The sequence below is a fragment of the Microtus oregoni genome, unplaced genomic scaffold (genome assembly GCF_018167655.1).
Source record: "Microtus oregoni isolate MIOR12 unplaced genomic scaffold, Mior012 000013F_ref0000133, whole genome shotgun sequence".
NCBI lineage: Eukaryota > Metazoa > Chordata > Mammalia > Rodentia > Cricetidae > Microtus > Microtus oregoni.
Window position 1 is genome coordinate 29,220,499 of NW_024543072.1, and position 14,872 is coordinate 29,235,370.

The 14,872-nt window shown below is 45.7% G+C and overlaps 1 protein-coding gene across 3 annotated transcripts in view; it reads right to left on the bottom strand.

The window, feature by feature from the left end:
* Positions 1-14,872, bottom strand: part of Flnb (filamin B) — a 142,633-nt gene that overhangs the window by 13,709 nt on the left and 114,052 nt on the right. For all 3 annotated transcript variants that reach the window (XM_041662691.1, XM_041662690.1, XM_041662689.1), the window contains 9 exons: positions 12,795-12,923; positions 11,843-12,016; positions 9,414-9,572; positions 8,238-8,441; positions 7,212-7,364; positions 6,987-7,109; positions 3,570-3,836; positions 2,869-3,006; positions 1,620-1,735 (listed from right to left, as the gene is read on the bottom strand). In XM_041662691.1, coding sequence (XP_041518625.1) covers positions 1,620-1,735; positions 2,869-3,006; positions 3,570-3,836; positions 6,987-7,109; positions 7,212-7,364; positions 8,238-8,441; positions 9,414-9,572; positions 11,843-12,016; positions 12,795-12,923 — 1,463 coding nt within the window. The remainder of the gene's footprint in view (positions 1-1,619; positions 1,736-2,868; positions 3,007-3,569; positions 3,837-6,986; positions 7,110-7,211; positions 7,365-8,237; positions 8,442-9,413; positions 9,573-11,842; positions 12,017-12,794; positions 12,924-14,872) is intronic.

Below are 14,872 nucleotides of genomic sequence, written 5' to 3' on the forward strand. Positions count from 1 at the left end.
CTGCACCTCGATGGGGCCCCCACATGTGACTATTAAACTATACTGTGGAGATGTAGAATGTTCTATGCACTCTGATGCCAGGAGGTCCCAGCCTGGGGAGGGCGGGCATAATACAACGCAAGGATTCTTTAGTTTCCAGACCACCCCCACTCTCTCTCCTCCCACACAAAGTGCCAGCCAACTCCACTCTTCTGTGAAGTCAAAAAAGCCAGATAAAACAAAACATACTTCTCACATATAACCAGCACCAGATGTTGTTCAGGCCTCCGCTACGGCCCTGATAAATAATTTACATATCCCTCGGCATGGAGCGACTACATACTTACTGAAATACTTATGAGTAAACTGTGGCAGGAGGTGGGCTCAGCAGAAGTCTGCTGGAGAGGATGGCTCAGAACCAGCTTTTGAGAGCAGGCTGTTACCTGAGTCTGTGGCTGCCGCTTAATCCTCAAGAGGGAGATAAATGTCTCTGAAGATCTGAAAAGAGATCTTCGAGATGCAGGAAGGCAGCTCTCTGCCCTCAACAAATGCTGTGTTTATCTCCCTCTATAGGTTTTAGGTAAGTCGGCCACAAAAGAAACTCCTGTTAAGAAGCCTTTAAATGAAACACAAGAAAAACATCTACACCACAGCGACCAGTCAGGACCTCTGGGGCTCTCCAGTTGAGACCTCGTCAATCTGTAGACTGCGATTCTAGGCTGGCTCCCATCTGGACCTCTAACTAGCCCGAGTGCCAGTTTCTCAGCATAAGACTGGAATCTCGATCGTTAACCAAAAGTACAGCTAGTTCGCTCTATCACCCATTCCAAAGGCCAGATTGGATTTTAACCAGTTCAGAAAATACTTGTTTTTAAGAACTGGGATAACTAAAGGCTATTTAGAAATCCCATTAACTAGAAACTAAATTTGGGTATTCTGATGTTTCTCTACAACCTACTTGCTTCTCTTAATTAAAATATGTTCAGTGTCTTCAGCTCCAATGACTCTCAATTTGGCTCTGGTTCTAATATAACTCTATGTGTGTATGTGCATGCGTGTGTGTGTGTGTGTGTGTGTGTGTGTGTCTGCTGCCTCATACAAGGTGGCTTTTCACCAGAACCACTCTGGATCATCTTTAAAATTAGGTCAAGAGAAGCTGCCTATCAGGGTGTTGCGAGGCTTTACAGAAGTAACACTGAGAAAGTTCTCGGCATAGTTCCTCACACAATCCCATAAAGACAGCACCCTAATGTAAAAGAACTGCAGCTAACTCTGGGGAACGGAAGCCAACAATCATTACAGCTACAGATCACTAGACTGAGCACCGTCTGTTCTGAAAGCCCCCCTGCTCCTTTAACTAACAGTTAACAGGGCTTCCTTTGCTTCTCTTGAATAGATATTTATAAGCAAACTTGTGGTAAGGTGTATCGTTTACCAAGTCTGCTTGTGCTTGCTCAAAGTGTCTTTTGTCCTGAGGCTACATAAGGAGGTGACCCTGTCACAGGATGGCTGCCCCATGACTGGTAACATCTGTGCATAAGGGCTTAGAACTTAAAGAGAGAGTCAAAGTGGCCTCTGGAGTCCAGGAGCCTCACTGGTCGGCCTGTGGCCAAGGAGATGGATGCTTCCTTGCGTCTCACCTGAAGGCTCATAACAGTGAGGCAGCGAGCGTCGTCTGAGGGTGCGATGACCGGCACCAGGTAGGGGCTGTCGGGGATGTGCTCGTCGTTGAACTTGATAGACACCTCGTAGTTACCTGTTGGGATAGGAAAGCCCCACCATTTCAGAAATCTCAGAAAGGTCTCTCGGTAGTGGCCACTGGCATAAGCTGGGCTCAGATGTCTTCAGAGACTAGCACTCCTGCAGGCCACAGTTGAGGAGCTGATAGAGGGTCACCTGGCTAACACTGACGCAGCAGGATTGTATGAACTGGGTAAGGTCAGAGATTCTTGACCTGGATCTATAGGGTTGTCTATATACAGGATCCTAGACACCCAGGGGCTTGCGTAGGAAAAGCAGTTGCGTCCATATATGTTTACTAATCTCTAACTTCAAGAATTTGTCACTAGAAATATCAGCTAGGAAACACAGGACATGAGAAGCACCTATGCCTTTGATTGCCAATATTTACATTCTATATCAAGGTATTTTCATCCTATTTGAAGAATTACAGCTATCTTGACATCATCGCTTACACTTATCACTACTTTGAAATTAAGATCAATGTACCTTCACTGAATTTTATTATAGTTTAATATATTACCTCATGTATATTTCACTACTATGTATTTAATAACTATACTTTCACATAGTTTTATTTATTTGAGACAAAAGGTTCACTCTGCAGCCCAGGTCAGCCTGGAGCTCGCTATATATAAATTCTGGCTGGCTTTGCAATCATGACAATCGCTTTGCCTCAGCTCCCAGGTGGCTCTCAGTTATTTTAATAAAACTTACTTCTTTTATGATTTGATGTACTCTCTGTTGAGTACACCAAAAAAAAAACTATCCTGAGGACAGATTTTTATCAGTTGTCCAAAAGGGCTCAGGCGTATAAAAGGTGACAAAGTCCTGCTCTAGGTTCTCAGATAAGCAGCTAAACCAGCTACACGTCACGTGTAGGCAGAACATCTGGCGGAGTGGTAGACAGAACGAAGCATTTGAAAGCAAGCAAGCAGAGACCACCATTAAAAGACAAGAGATGATGAGAACAAGGTTCCTTATCTCTTGGAGGCCTGTTTTCTGCATCTAAGGTTCTAGAAGGCTCTCCCATGTACGCCCACATGCAAAAAGCCTGTTTGCTTGACCTAACTTGGTAAGTTTCTGATCCTGGCCACTAAACCATCTCCGAACAAGGAAAGCATTCTAAGTCAACCCTTGAGTACATACCAGGCTCTTGGGCAATATAAGACACACCACATGACCCATTTTTATGGTCATCAAATGTAATCTCGGCCTTGCTAGGGCCCTCAACAGCAATGGAGAGGCCTCCAGCACCTGCTTCCCGGGTCCAGATGCTGAACTCAGCTGAGAGCAAAGAAACACCTGGTTAGTAAGAGAGCCCGAGAGCACCTGCCCCTCTTTTAGCTTAAGCCAGTATAAGTCCAGATTCTTGCCAGCACTTTCCTTTTGCCCTAGCCCCAAGCAGGTCCCAGGCAAAGGCTATCATTGCAGTTTCTGAAGCTCATGAAGTTCATGTGGAATACACCCAAACCAAAGCAGAAGAGGATGAAAGTGTTCAGATTCCCCCACACCACTTCCCACAGCAGCCACGGCAAGAAGGGGAAGGGACCCCCTTCAATTGGCTTTGCAACGCTCTACTGTGTTGCACAAAACACCAGTTCTTAAGAATGTACTGAAATAGTTTCTGTTTTCCTCTTAAGACACTTAATACACACTAATTTTAGACTCAGCAAAATTTGTCTAAGCCTGTTTGGCTTTGTAAAGGTGAGTGATTTCCAATCTCAGCTTTAAAAGCTTTGAATAAGGAATGTCCCTTGTAGCCATCCACTGGAAAATTGTTTCATTAGAGCAATGGGTACAGTGTAAACTTACTTGTCTCTAAGTGAAGACTTGCCCCAAATTCTTACCTGGGATGCCTGCTTCTCCCCTCTCCAGGCCAGGGCCTCCTGCCCGGACCTTGTGGGCACCACCTTCACCAAGGGGCCCCACGGTGAACTGGAAGGGGCTTCCTGTTACATGCTGTCCATGGTACTTTACACTGACTGTGTGAACGCCCATCTCCTGGGGCACAAATCGGACACAGTGAGAGTTCTTCCCAACAGGCACAATCTCTGCCTCGGTGACATGGCCAGAGGGGCTGGTGACATGGGCAGACATGTCACTGCTGTTGATTTCTGAGAGCAGAAAGGTTGGGAGAAGAAAGTTAGGGCAACAGCCTAGGGCCAGGCAGGACACATAGGGCAAGCAGAGAAGGGTGAGGCAGGTACAGCCCAGAGGTGTGAGGTGCCTGGACTCCCCTTCTGGCTAGAGGCCTGCTCTCCTGTGGCCAGCGTGAAGGGGGCAGGCCCTGCCAGCACTGATGGCCTTCTAGGGGCACTAAAGCTTCCTGTCCCATTTAGATATGTCTACAGCTTTCCTGGCTGGAGCCCAGTTACCTCTACATGGCAGTTTCAAACTAGGACCTGAGCAGGAAACCACGGCGTGTAATAAAACCCACATGTTTCTATGAAAAAGTGATGTGACCGTCTGCCATGCGTAGTTAAGTTCTTCTCTACAGAAAGCAGAAAACACAACAGCCTTCCTGAATCCCTCCCTCACACTTTAATTAATGTATGTATTATATATATATATATATATATATATGCATATATGAGCACATGTGCCACAATATGTTGCTAGAGGTCAGAGGACAAGCTGTAGTTGTTTCTCTCCTTCCAATATGTGGGCCCGGAGAATCAAACTTAGGTCATCAGACTTAGCAGCAGGCATCCTTGGCCACTGAGCCATCTCACTGGCCCACAGAGCCTTCACCTCTTACTGTCAAGCTTTGGTGCTTCTTCCAGGCAATAAGGTCAAATGCGCTCAGAGACCAAAGTGAGTGCATGCCAGTCTCAATGGCAAACGAGAAACCATGCGCCAGCAAAGCTGTCAGCAAAGAGGTCAAGGGGCCCCACTCTCAGAAAGGCAATGCCTTGGGTTACAAGCACTAGGAAGCAAATCATGTCTGTTACAAGCTGCTCACATCACACACACAACTGTGCCTGCACTGGCATGGAGGAGACAAGCGGGTGGCACTGGATGTTGCCATCACCTAGAGCCCAAATAAAACTGCACCGTGCAGCAGTTCATGATTCTGTAGCCTACGAACAGAGAAAGGAAGAGAGGTTGAGGAGTGGCCATATCATGGTATGGACCCAACGTCTGTGCCTCTGCCACATTCCTCTGGCAAACGCTACCCCCCAGAATAATAGCTCTAGAAAAGTACAGGGGAGAAAGCCCAGATTCAATGGGCTAAGTGGAGTCCTCATGATGACTTAGTGCCATTAGAAGGGTCCCCAGCAACCTCTTCTTTCTCCTTTCATCACATAAGCATACGAGTTGGGTATCTACAACCCGGAAGAAGGGATCTACTCATGCTAGTCCGATCTGATGCACAGCCTCTAGGGCTGGGAGAAGTGAATGTCTATTAGTTGTCAAGATACGCTACTTTGTGACTGAGATACCCAATGCAGCCTGGGTCCCCAGGAACTAATGGGTTCCCCCCACTCTACCAGATGAGAGGGGGCCGAGTGGGTAATGAAGGACAGACAGTGTCTCCTGTAGATTCCTCTGCTATCAAGTAACTGCAAACAATGACCAAGGGCCAAAAGAAACTTAAGACAGATGTCAACACTCCACAGACACCCATATTCAAGGGAGAGGCCGCAAAGAGAGGAGACCAGGCGATTTGCAAAATGAAAGTGGAAAGCAAAGCAAAGTCCACGTCCCAAGTAATCGTAGAAACAAGACTAACATGGAGATACCACAGTTTCCCAGCAAAATGAATGACAGGGTGCCTCCTGCTAGTGGATCACGGGGAGAAACAGGATCCGATACATCCCTGGAGGACAGTTTACCAAAGTATGGCCATGTCCAAATGCACTGGCCAGCAACCCCTGTCCTGGTCACCCATCTTCCACCACCTTGATGCATATGAACAGTGTGCCACCATGTTCAGTTAACAGTTTTAAAAAAGTGGTCTTGCCTATAGTAATAAGATGCTAACTGCATTCACACTTGACTATGTTGTTGTACATGTGTAAGAAACCACTGACTACAGCTAAGAAGGGAGGGTAAAGGAATGTGAAGTCTTGGGAATGAGCCTCCTTACTCCTAAGGTCAGCTATGTGTATCTTTTGCATGAGCATGTATGTCTTCAGGTGCATGTGAATGTATGCACACGTTCATGTTTGAGTATGTATATGATATGTGCGTGTGTGCACACACACAGGCCAGAGGACAGCATCAGGTCTTGCTCCTTAGGAGCCATTCACTTTGTTTTTGTTTTGGCTTGTGGATCAATTTAGCTAGACTGGCTGGACAGTGAGTCCTAGGGACCCCTTGTCCCTGCATCCCAGTACTGGGATTATACACAGGCACCATCATACCTGGTTTTCCTTTCTTTCAAATGTAAATTCTGGAGATGGAACTCAGAGTCCTCATACCTGGGCAGCAATGACTTTACCAATGTAGTTATTGCCCCTACTTTCCCCTTCTCCGTAGTGTTTGAGCAACGCCACAGGCCTTGCCGGTTTGTGGGCAGAGGAATCTTGAAGCTTTCACCGACACAGTGATTCTCTGTACAAAAAGACCCTAGGCACATTTCAGATAGGCCACTGGCCTGCTTATAGTGCATGGAGTCTCAATTTACCATGAAGCACTTCAAAGGGGCCCACCTAATTTTGGAGCAAAGTCTAGTTCTCATGTTAACGATAAAAAAGATGAACTGCAGCGAGGTTTCACCTCCTCAATACTGTCAGATATTGGCACCAGCCAGCCATGTTTCCCCCTGACATTATTTTCATCAGCAAAGAGTAAATCTAAAAGCAGATTGATGTCCCCCCCAGGCAATGCAACAAAACTACTTTTATTTGGAAGAAAAAAGGTAAGAGGTAAGCACATTTCTCCTAAATGAACCTCTGTGAAAACAAAAAACTTGTTGTGGTATCTCTAGCTTGTAGCCCTAGCACTGGGGAGGCCGAGGCAGGAGAATCATACAGAGACTGGGTTTCTCTGTAACTTTGGAGCCTGTCCTGGAAACTTGCTCTGTAGAACAGACTGGCCTTGAACTCATAGTGATCCACCTGTCTCTGCCTCCAGAGTGCTGGGATAAAGGCATGCACCACCACGGCCTGGCTGAGACCCTATTAAAAAGCAAAAAAACCTAAGAAAATTGTGCAATGACAATGTCTCCAGTGTCAAGGAGGACAGTGTGCTCTAGTCATGCCGGCATTTGGTCCCAAGGTGCTGGCTGCTGCTCTGTCCCACTCGCTCCCCATACGCACCTGGGATCTTCAGGTTCAGGTCACAGATACTGCCAACTGTGGCCACAGATGGCGCCCGGCTGGTCCGGGTGATGCTCTCTTTGACTCTTCCCTCACCACTGATCTTCACAGTGAATGGACTGCCTGCAAGACCGAGAAGGCCCCTGTGAGCAGCCCTGATAGGCACATGGGTGTCATTTATTAAAAACTTAAGCATTACAGAGGGAGGGCAGAGGGGCCTCATACCAGGTACATGTTCATCAGCAAATTTGGTGGAGACGATATAGACCCCAGGCACTGTGGGGAAGTAGGACACCTTGCAGGTACCATCCTCCAGGTCCTCTGTCTGGATGTCCACTTTGCTGGGTCCTTCCACCGCCAAGGATATGCCACCATATCCTGCAACACAGCAGCCTGTTTTAGCACAACTCCCGAGAGAAGACTGTGATGAATGGGGAAGGGAAACCCAGCCACTGATATCAAAATAATTTCCACAGAGCAGAAAGTATCCAGCTTGGGGAGCCTATGGCAAAGGAACAAGCTAAAGGCTTTAGCAGGTTAACTCTGCTGACCACGGCTTTAAGACAACTCCTCCCGTGAAGGTTTATCTATCAATGTCCCATCTGAACATGTGTCTTGAGCAACCATATGTCCCTCAATAAATGCCTGGACTGTTTTGAGGGGTTATTGGAATTTTCAAAGAGCAAACAGTTCCACTGACCATATCAACGGACCCAAAAGTTCAATGGCACAAAATCTCAACAATGAGCACTGAGTGGTGCAGAAATTTTTTTCAATCTTTGTTCTGGGATTCTAACTTTGTCTAGAGCTCACTAATGTGGCTGCCACCGCTACTGTCACTCAAGAAGACAGAAGAGGAAGGCACTGGGATGTGGAAGGGCTTGAGAGGCCAATCTAACTCAAAGTATCTCAAAGAGAGATGAGGGGAGTGGTATGCCTTATTTTGCCCAAAGCACTGCTCAACTAACCCAATATGCTCTGCTTAGGAGGTGACCAGGAGGCCCTGGGAGCAGAGTACAATGATGTAGTACATGTACTGTAACAGTCATGTACTGTGACCTTTTGGACCTTAGAAACAGATTATAAACAGGGCTATAACAGTCCCTATGTATCTTCAGTTTTTTTCTCTATAAACCAAATTTCCACTCTTGTAATTCAGGTAGAATCTCCTATCTCAGAGGCTGAAGGTTTAGAGACAAAGAATTGGCAGTCACAATCCCCAGCCATTTCCCACAAAACTACCCCACAGACCTGCATCTCTTGTGTCCACGATGAAGTCAGACATCTCAAACGTCCGGCCTTCTGACAGGCCTCGACCATAGACTTTGGCACGACGTGCATCGCCAATCTCAGACTGGACCACCATAATGGATACGGGGCTGTTGGCCACATGGTTGCCATTCTTCTTGATGCTGACTAGATGTTCACCCACCTCTCGAGGGATGAAAGAAATGCCTGGACCGGAACACAGGGGGAGAAAGGATAAAGGAGAAGTCAGGGAGGAGAATGGCTAGGATATAGAATGTGTTCATAGTTAACTTGACTGGATCTAAAATAATCTAGGAGAAAGACCCTGTGTGTGTCTGTTGAGGGCATTTATAGATTAGGTTAACTGAGATGGGAAGAGCTAACCTCAATGTTGGCAGCAGCACTGTATGGGCTGGGGCTCTGGATTGTATAAAGGGAAGTCAAGATGAGCACCAGCGTTCATCTATCTCTGCTTCTGACTGTAGATCTCATGTGTGGAGGTTTGAAAGAATTGGCCCCCAAAGGGAGAGGCACTATTCGGAGGTGTGGCCTTGTTGGAGGAAGTGTGCCACTGTGGAGGTGGGCTTTGAGGTCTCATATGTGCTCAAGCCACACCCTAGCCCTAACCCTAACCACTTCCTAATGCCAGTGAATCAAGATGTAAGAACTCCTAGCTCCTTCTCCAGCACCAAGTCTGCCTGCATGCTGCCTTGCTTTCTGCCATGATGATCATGGACGAAACCTCTGACTGTAAGCGAGCCACCACAACTAAATGTTTTCTTTTATAAGAGTTGTGGTCACGGTGTCTCTTCACAGCTATAGAAACCCTAACAGACATCATGTGACAAGCTGTTTTGCTCTGTCACCTTTTATAACCCCACCACGATAGACTGTATCACAGAACGGAGTCAAAACAAACCTCTCCTTTCGTAAGCGGCCTTTGTTGGGGGTTTTGCCACAGCAGAGAGAAAACTAGCTAATAAGATGGTTACTCTCAAAATTAGAAACAGGACCCCCTTACGTTGCAACAGTCCAGTATCCAGGGATACTAACACAAAGGCAGAGCATACATGCGGGACACAGGTTTAACGTAACAGACTGCAATGCACCACCCACTTCCTAAGGGAGGAGTGAGGAGTCGCTGGCCTCACCCCACCATGCAGGCAATCCAAAGCTCACCAATGTGGTTGTTGGGCAGCCTCTTCAGTAGACAGGGCTCATCACGTCCAGATGGGGCCTTGATATTGGCTGTCAGTGTGCTGAGGTCAGTCTCACTGATGTCCAGAAGGAAGTCGGCAGCTGATCCCAGCTTCACTTGTGAGCAGCGTCTGCTATCGTCTGGGAAAAAGCCAAGAGAGCTTCTATCACATGAGCTAGCTTAGTTCTAGCTGTTCAGAGCAGACAGTCTACGAGATACTTAAGAGATGAGCAGTCGAGAATCTACTAACCACAGGTATATGATAAGCATCTGCCTCCGACAATGTGTATTAATATTTAATAATCAATGTTGGAGGATGATGGGTGGTTATGACTGGTTCAAAGGAAGACAAGAAGCTGGAAGGAACCTGAGCTGCAATAGTAATGAACTGACTTTTAAAGGAATCTCTAACATGCAGAAGAACGGAACTAAGTATCTATCTCTCTGTCTAATCTCTCCTTCTGCTCAAAACACAATTCGAAATGGATCAAGGACCTCAAGGTGAGACTAGAAACTTGGAAACTGCAGGAGGAAATATGAAAACATGTTTTAAGAAGGGTTTCATAATATGGGGAATAATCTCCAAATTGACCAATGGGATTACATAGTTAAACAGCTTCTTCACAGCAAACAAAATGCCAGAGTGAACAGAATCTGTAGAATTGAGAATAAAAACCACTTTGTCTAAATACATATCGGGTAGGAAATTAATATGCATAATACAGAAACATCCATTTATATATATTTTATGTAAATATATATAAAGATATATAATAAGAAATTAAATAGTAAAAATCAAAAATAAAATATATTGGTTAATAACAATTCTCAAAAGAAATATAAGTGGCTATTAAATATTTTTAAAAGGTGCTCAATATCTTTAGACAGTAGGAGAATGCAAATTAAGCCTGTTTTGAGATCCATCCTCCACTGCCTGTTTTTTTTCTCCCTCCCTCCCTTCTTTTTTTTTTTTTTTTTTCTTGGAGACAGAGTTTTTCTGTATTGCCCTGCCTGTCTTTGAACTTGCTCTGTAGAGACCAGGCTGGCCTCAAACTCAGCGATCCGCCTGCCTCTGCCTCCTGAGTGCTGGGATTAAAGGTGTTCGCCATCACCACCTGGTCTGTTTTGAGATTCTACCTCATACCAGCCAGAAGGGCGATCACCATTAACTCAAAGGACAAGTGACGTTGGCAAGCGGAACTCATACTCACTACTGGTGAGACTGTAAACTGATACAGACATCTATAGAAATCAGTGTGGAAGGTTCTCAAAGACTGAAGTAGATTCACCAACTGACCCATTCATACCACTCCTGCGAGACTCTAAGCTAACCCACCACAGAGATACCTGCCCATCCAAGCTCGCTGCTGCGCTAGCCACAATAGTTAGGAAACAGAACCAGCCTAGATGCCCATCAACAGATGAAAGGATAAAGAAAATATGCTGCATAGACAGATTGAGCAATATTTAAAAAATGAGACCAGGATATCTGTAGGAAAACAGATGACTTTAAGTCATCTTAATAAATAAAGTCAGGCCGACTCAGAAAGATCATGCCACGTATGTATACACATGCTGTTTGTGTTTGTGTGTGTGTGTGTGTGTGTGTGTGTGTGTGTGTGTATGAGAGCGAGAGCGAGCGAGCGAGAGAGAGAATCAGGGACCATGAGATTGAAGGAAGCTATCTTAAGAGAGGGTAGGTAGGGGACATGGAAGCAATAGAACACAAGCAAAACAAAAACAGGGGGGCAGGCAGTGGGAGAGCAATGGGGGAACAAAGTGTAACGACATATGCTCGAAAATCCCACAATAAAAGTCATTGTGTTGTGAATTAAAAGGAAAAAAATTAAAGGAATCTTTGTCAAGAGAAAGTTCCCACCTGCTGCTGTGCCCTTGGAAATTTCCTAGGTATGCATGAACCCCACTCCCCACAGTGTTGCTACTCACTTCAAACAGGCCTAAAAAACCTTGATTTGTACATCTCCTGAGAAACCACTGTATGTTCCCAAACCAGCAGGCTGAACAGAGGGTATGGAAGGGGATAACTTGCCTCTGAATACCAGTGAGCTTGGCTAACTGGCTACATCCCCAAACTACAGTTTTCTGGTCAGTAGGAAGGAGGAGATATCTTATGTAGTACAATGCTAATCGGCCTCAGCACTTAGTTCCTGCACTCGGCTGTCAGTACTATCTTGATGCATGTAGCTAAGGGCTTGTTGTCTAGATGGTAACTCATATTTTCTCTTCATTATGAAAGAAGGAGGAATTTAGGCAGCCTGAGCCCTGGACTTGGCTTCTCCTGAAACCAAGGGACAAGCTTACCATCCCAGGCGGATGAGATGGGGATATAGGTGAGGCACAGCTCGACCTCCCATGAGAAGTTCCTGCAAGCTAGACAATGTCCCCCTACCTGTGATCTTGGCAGTGAAGGGGCTGCCAGGGATGTGCTTGTCATTGTACTTGACCAGAATGCTGTAGTCGCCTGGCAGGGTGGGCAGGTAGGTCACTGTACACGTCCCATCTTTGTTGTCGATGCAGCTGATCTCTGCTTTGGAGGGGCCTTCGATAGCCAAATCCAGACCGCCTGTGAGTGCGAGCATGGGAGGAGAGCAGTCAGAGAGAGTCTCTGTTTCCATAGGGACAATTCATCCATGGGGATCCTGACCCCAGGGACAGAAGACTGACACACTCCACGTGAGCATCAAAGTAGAACAATCTACAGGGGAAAGCCTACTGGGAAAACATGCCCCTGGGAACGGCACCTGCACCCCTGCTTAGAGAATTCCAGCTCTCCAAGGACCTGAGAAAGAACGAAGAGACAGAGAGCTACACATCAGACTTGCACAGACTGTCCCAGTGGTCAGGGTGGGTGCCACATCAGGACCACAGGCTTAGGAATCCGTGACTATTGTGGTTGGCGAGCGCACGTCAGCAAGAATGTCCAGCTTAATAGCTTGTGGGAGGTCCAGAGGACTAATGAGTAAAACGAACAAAAATAAAACCATTTTCAACCCAAAGCCCACTTGAATTCTCAGCGGGTCACATGAAATAGTTCATCATACAAATCTGATTTCACTCAGATCCTAAGAATTTAAACATTTCTATTTTGGGTAGACGATGGATTTTCATATGAGAGAAAACGAGACAAGTACTACTCTATCATAGTGAATTTCTTCTTTTGAGATGAGGTCTCACTATATATGGTTCATGCCAGTTTTGTGCTCCCTGGCGTGAGCTCCCACATCAGTCTACTGAGTATCTGGGACTCCATGTGCGCCACCATGCCCAGCATGTGTCAATCATGGTCATTACCTCTCCGAACGGAAGGCTACAAATGCACAAACATGTAAACCATGCAGTACCTTCTCCCGCATCCTCCGTGACGATGGTGAATGTGGCGGTTTTGTTGGCTACTCCATACACAAGGCCAGGACCATATGCAGAAACACTCCCACTGTTGGGGTAGTTCACATAGAACTGGAGCGGGCTCTCTGCATTTGCCAAAGACAAAAACAAAACAGGAAACCTCAGATAGAAGGCAGTACCTCAATGTTCACCTCTTAGCAGGCAGGTCTGTCACCCTTTGAGGCTGTTCCAGATCAGAGGGGTATGTGGGAGCTGACATAGGAGATTTCATCTCAGAAGGGCAAATAAGGAGGCAGCTGTATCATGCGAAGGTAGGCGCTGCTTACCTGAGCAAAGTTGTCTGTCATGCCATTCAAGATGTAAGACTCCCTGATCTAGGAAGATCATCTTCAAAAATGACCCTACAGCAGTCCTCTCTGCCCACTGCACTCTCATCCCTATTAAAGCTCTTTAATTCCTAGGATTCATGTGCAAACCAGCAAAGACCTTTTAGCATCTAACAACACGGAGTTGACCCACCTACACAACGTTACAGAATCCAGGTGTATTTACTTGAGAGATTAACCATGGTGTGTCACATTACAAAGAGACAAAGCGAACAATGTCTTTATATACAACATTGCTATTAATCCAGAGGGGCTGCTGCTGTGCGGGCTCCGCTGGTTAATGCAAACCTAGTGACCTGCCTGTGATCCCTAGAACTAAAGTAAAGGTATAGAGAATTAACTACAGTTTTCCTCTGACTTCCATGTGCAAACCTCAGCATGGATGCCCATACATATCCATGTCATGCACACATGCAATAACAGAAAAGAACCATTAAGCCATTCTTTTAACAGATAAATGTAAATATGCTAGTAGGCACACAGGAAGTCTCTGAAAAGGTCGTCACAGTGGTGATGGAGGAAGGGTGAGAACCAAGAAAAGTGTGCAGCTGTTTTATAATAGTCTTATTGTTTAGTCCAGGGGCCTCAGCCTCCTGAGTGAGTTTACAGACACCTAACGTCTGCCTGAAGCTTGAGAGATGACTCGTCTCTAAGCTCTGTATCTATCCCATTAGTGTATTTAAACAGGAAAAACATTTTTGCTTTAACCAAGTGCTGTGCAGACTTATGAACATAAAGCGAATGGCAAACTCAGAGACGTATTTTTAACTCCTACCTCAAAAGCATAAATTCTCCACTGGGAAAACAGACAAAGAATATGAAGATTGACAGAGAACTGAAGACACTCCACTTGGAGCTTATTTTCTTCTTGGCAAAACTGGCCTTTGGGAAAGGAACTGCCCATGCCTCGACCACTGGCAAAATGTGCGGAGTCCGGATGGACAAGTAGGATACAAGAAAAAAGACTACCAAATCTTGCCAAGACAGGGTAAGATGGTTTTGAAAATCTTCCCGCCTCTAAAAATGGCCTGCCAGTTACTCTAGGCCTTAGCCAAAGTTGGTTGCTTCAACACTGCAAATGAGACTTTGGGTGATTGCCCAGGTAGCCGGTTGTCTCCGTCATCTACTTTTTGGAAGCTGCTTGATTGCACTTCCTGCCTATTCAAGTAATATTACCTCCCTTCTCAGGCCTTTGATGGGTTGAAGATTAGACAGTCATAGTTATTTTATTCTTATGATTTATCCAAGCCATTTGTAATGCAAGACTTAGACTTCTTAGAATAAAATAATTATTAAAACATTTAGCATATGTTTCTTGTTTAATATTGTTTATGCTGGTTGTAATTCTAATTGTTATACTTGATATCTGTTCTTGTTGTATATAGTTTTTTATTGGGTTTGGAACTCTGTTATTTTGACAAAAGGGGGAGTGATGGGGAACCTCCTTCAGCCAACGGCCTTTGAGAGGCTGGACCAGGTGGGGTGTGGCCTTTGGGTACCAAAAAGCCCATGGGGGTGCCTACTCGGCCTTGTCCCACTCACCACACCCCGTTGGAACCCATTCCTGTTGCCTCGTTGTGATCTGTGAGTTTTCCTTTTAACAAAGAAAAACCTTAGTATACCCTATTCGGAGCTAATGTGAGATTATTTGATTCTTGTTCCACTGATCTGATGTGTTCTGCTTCATC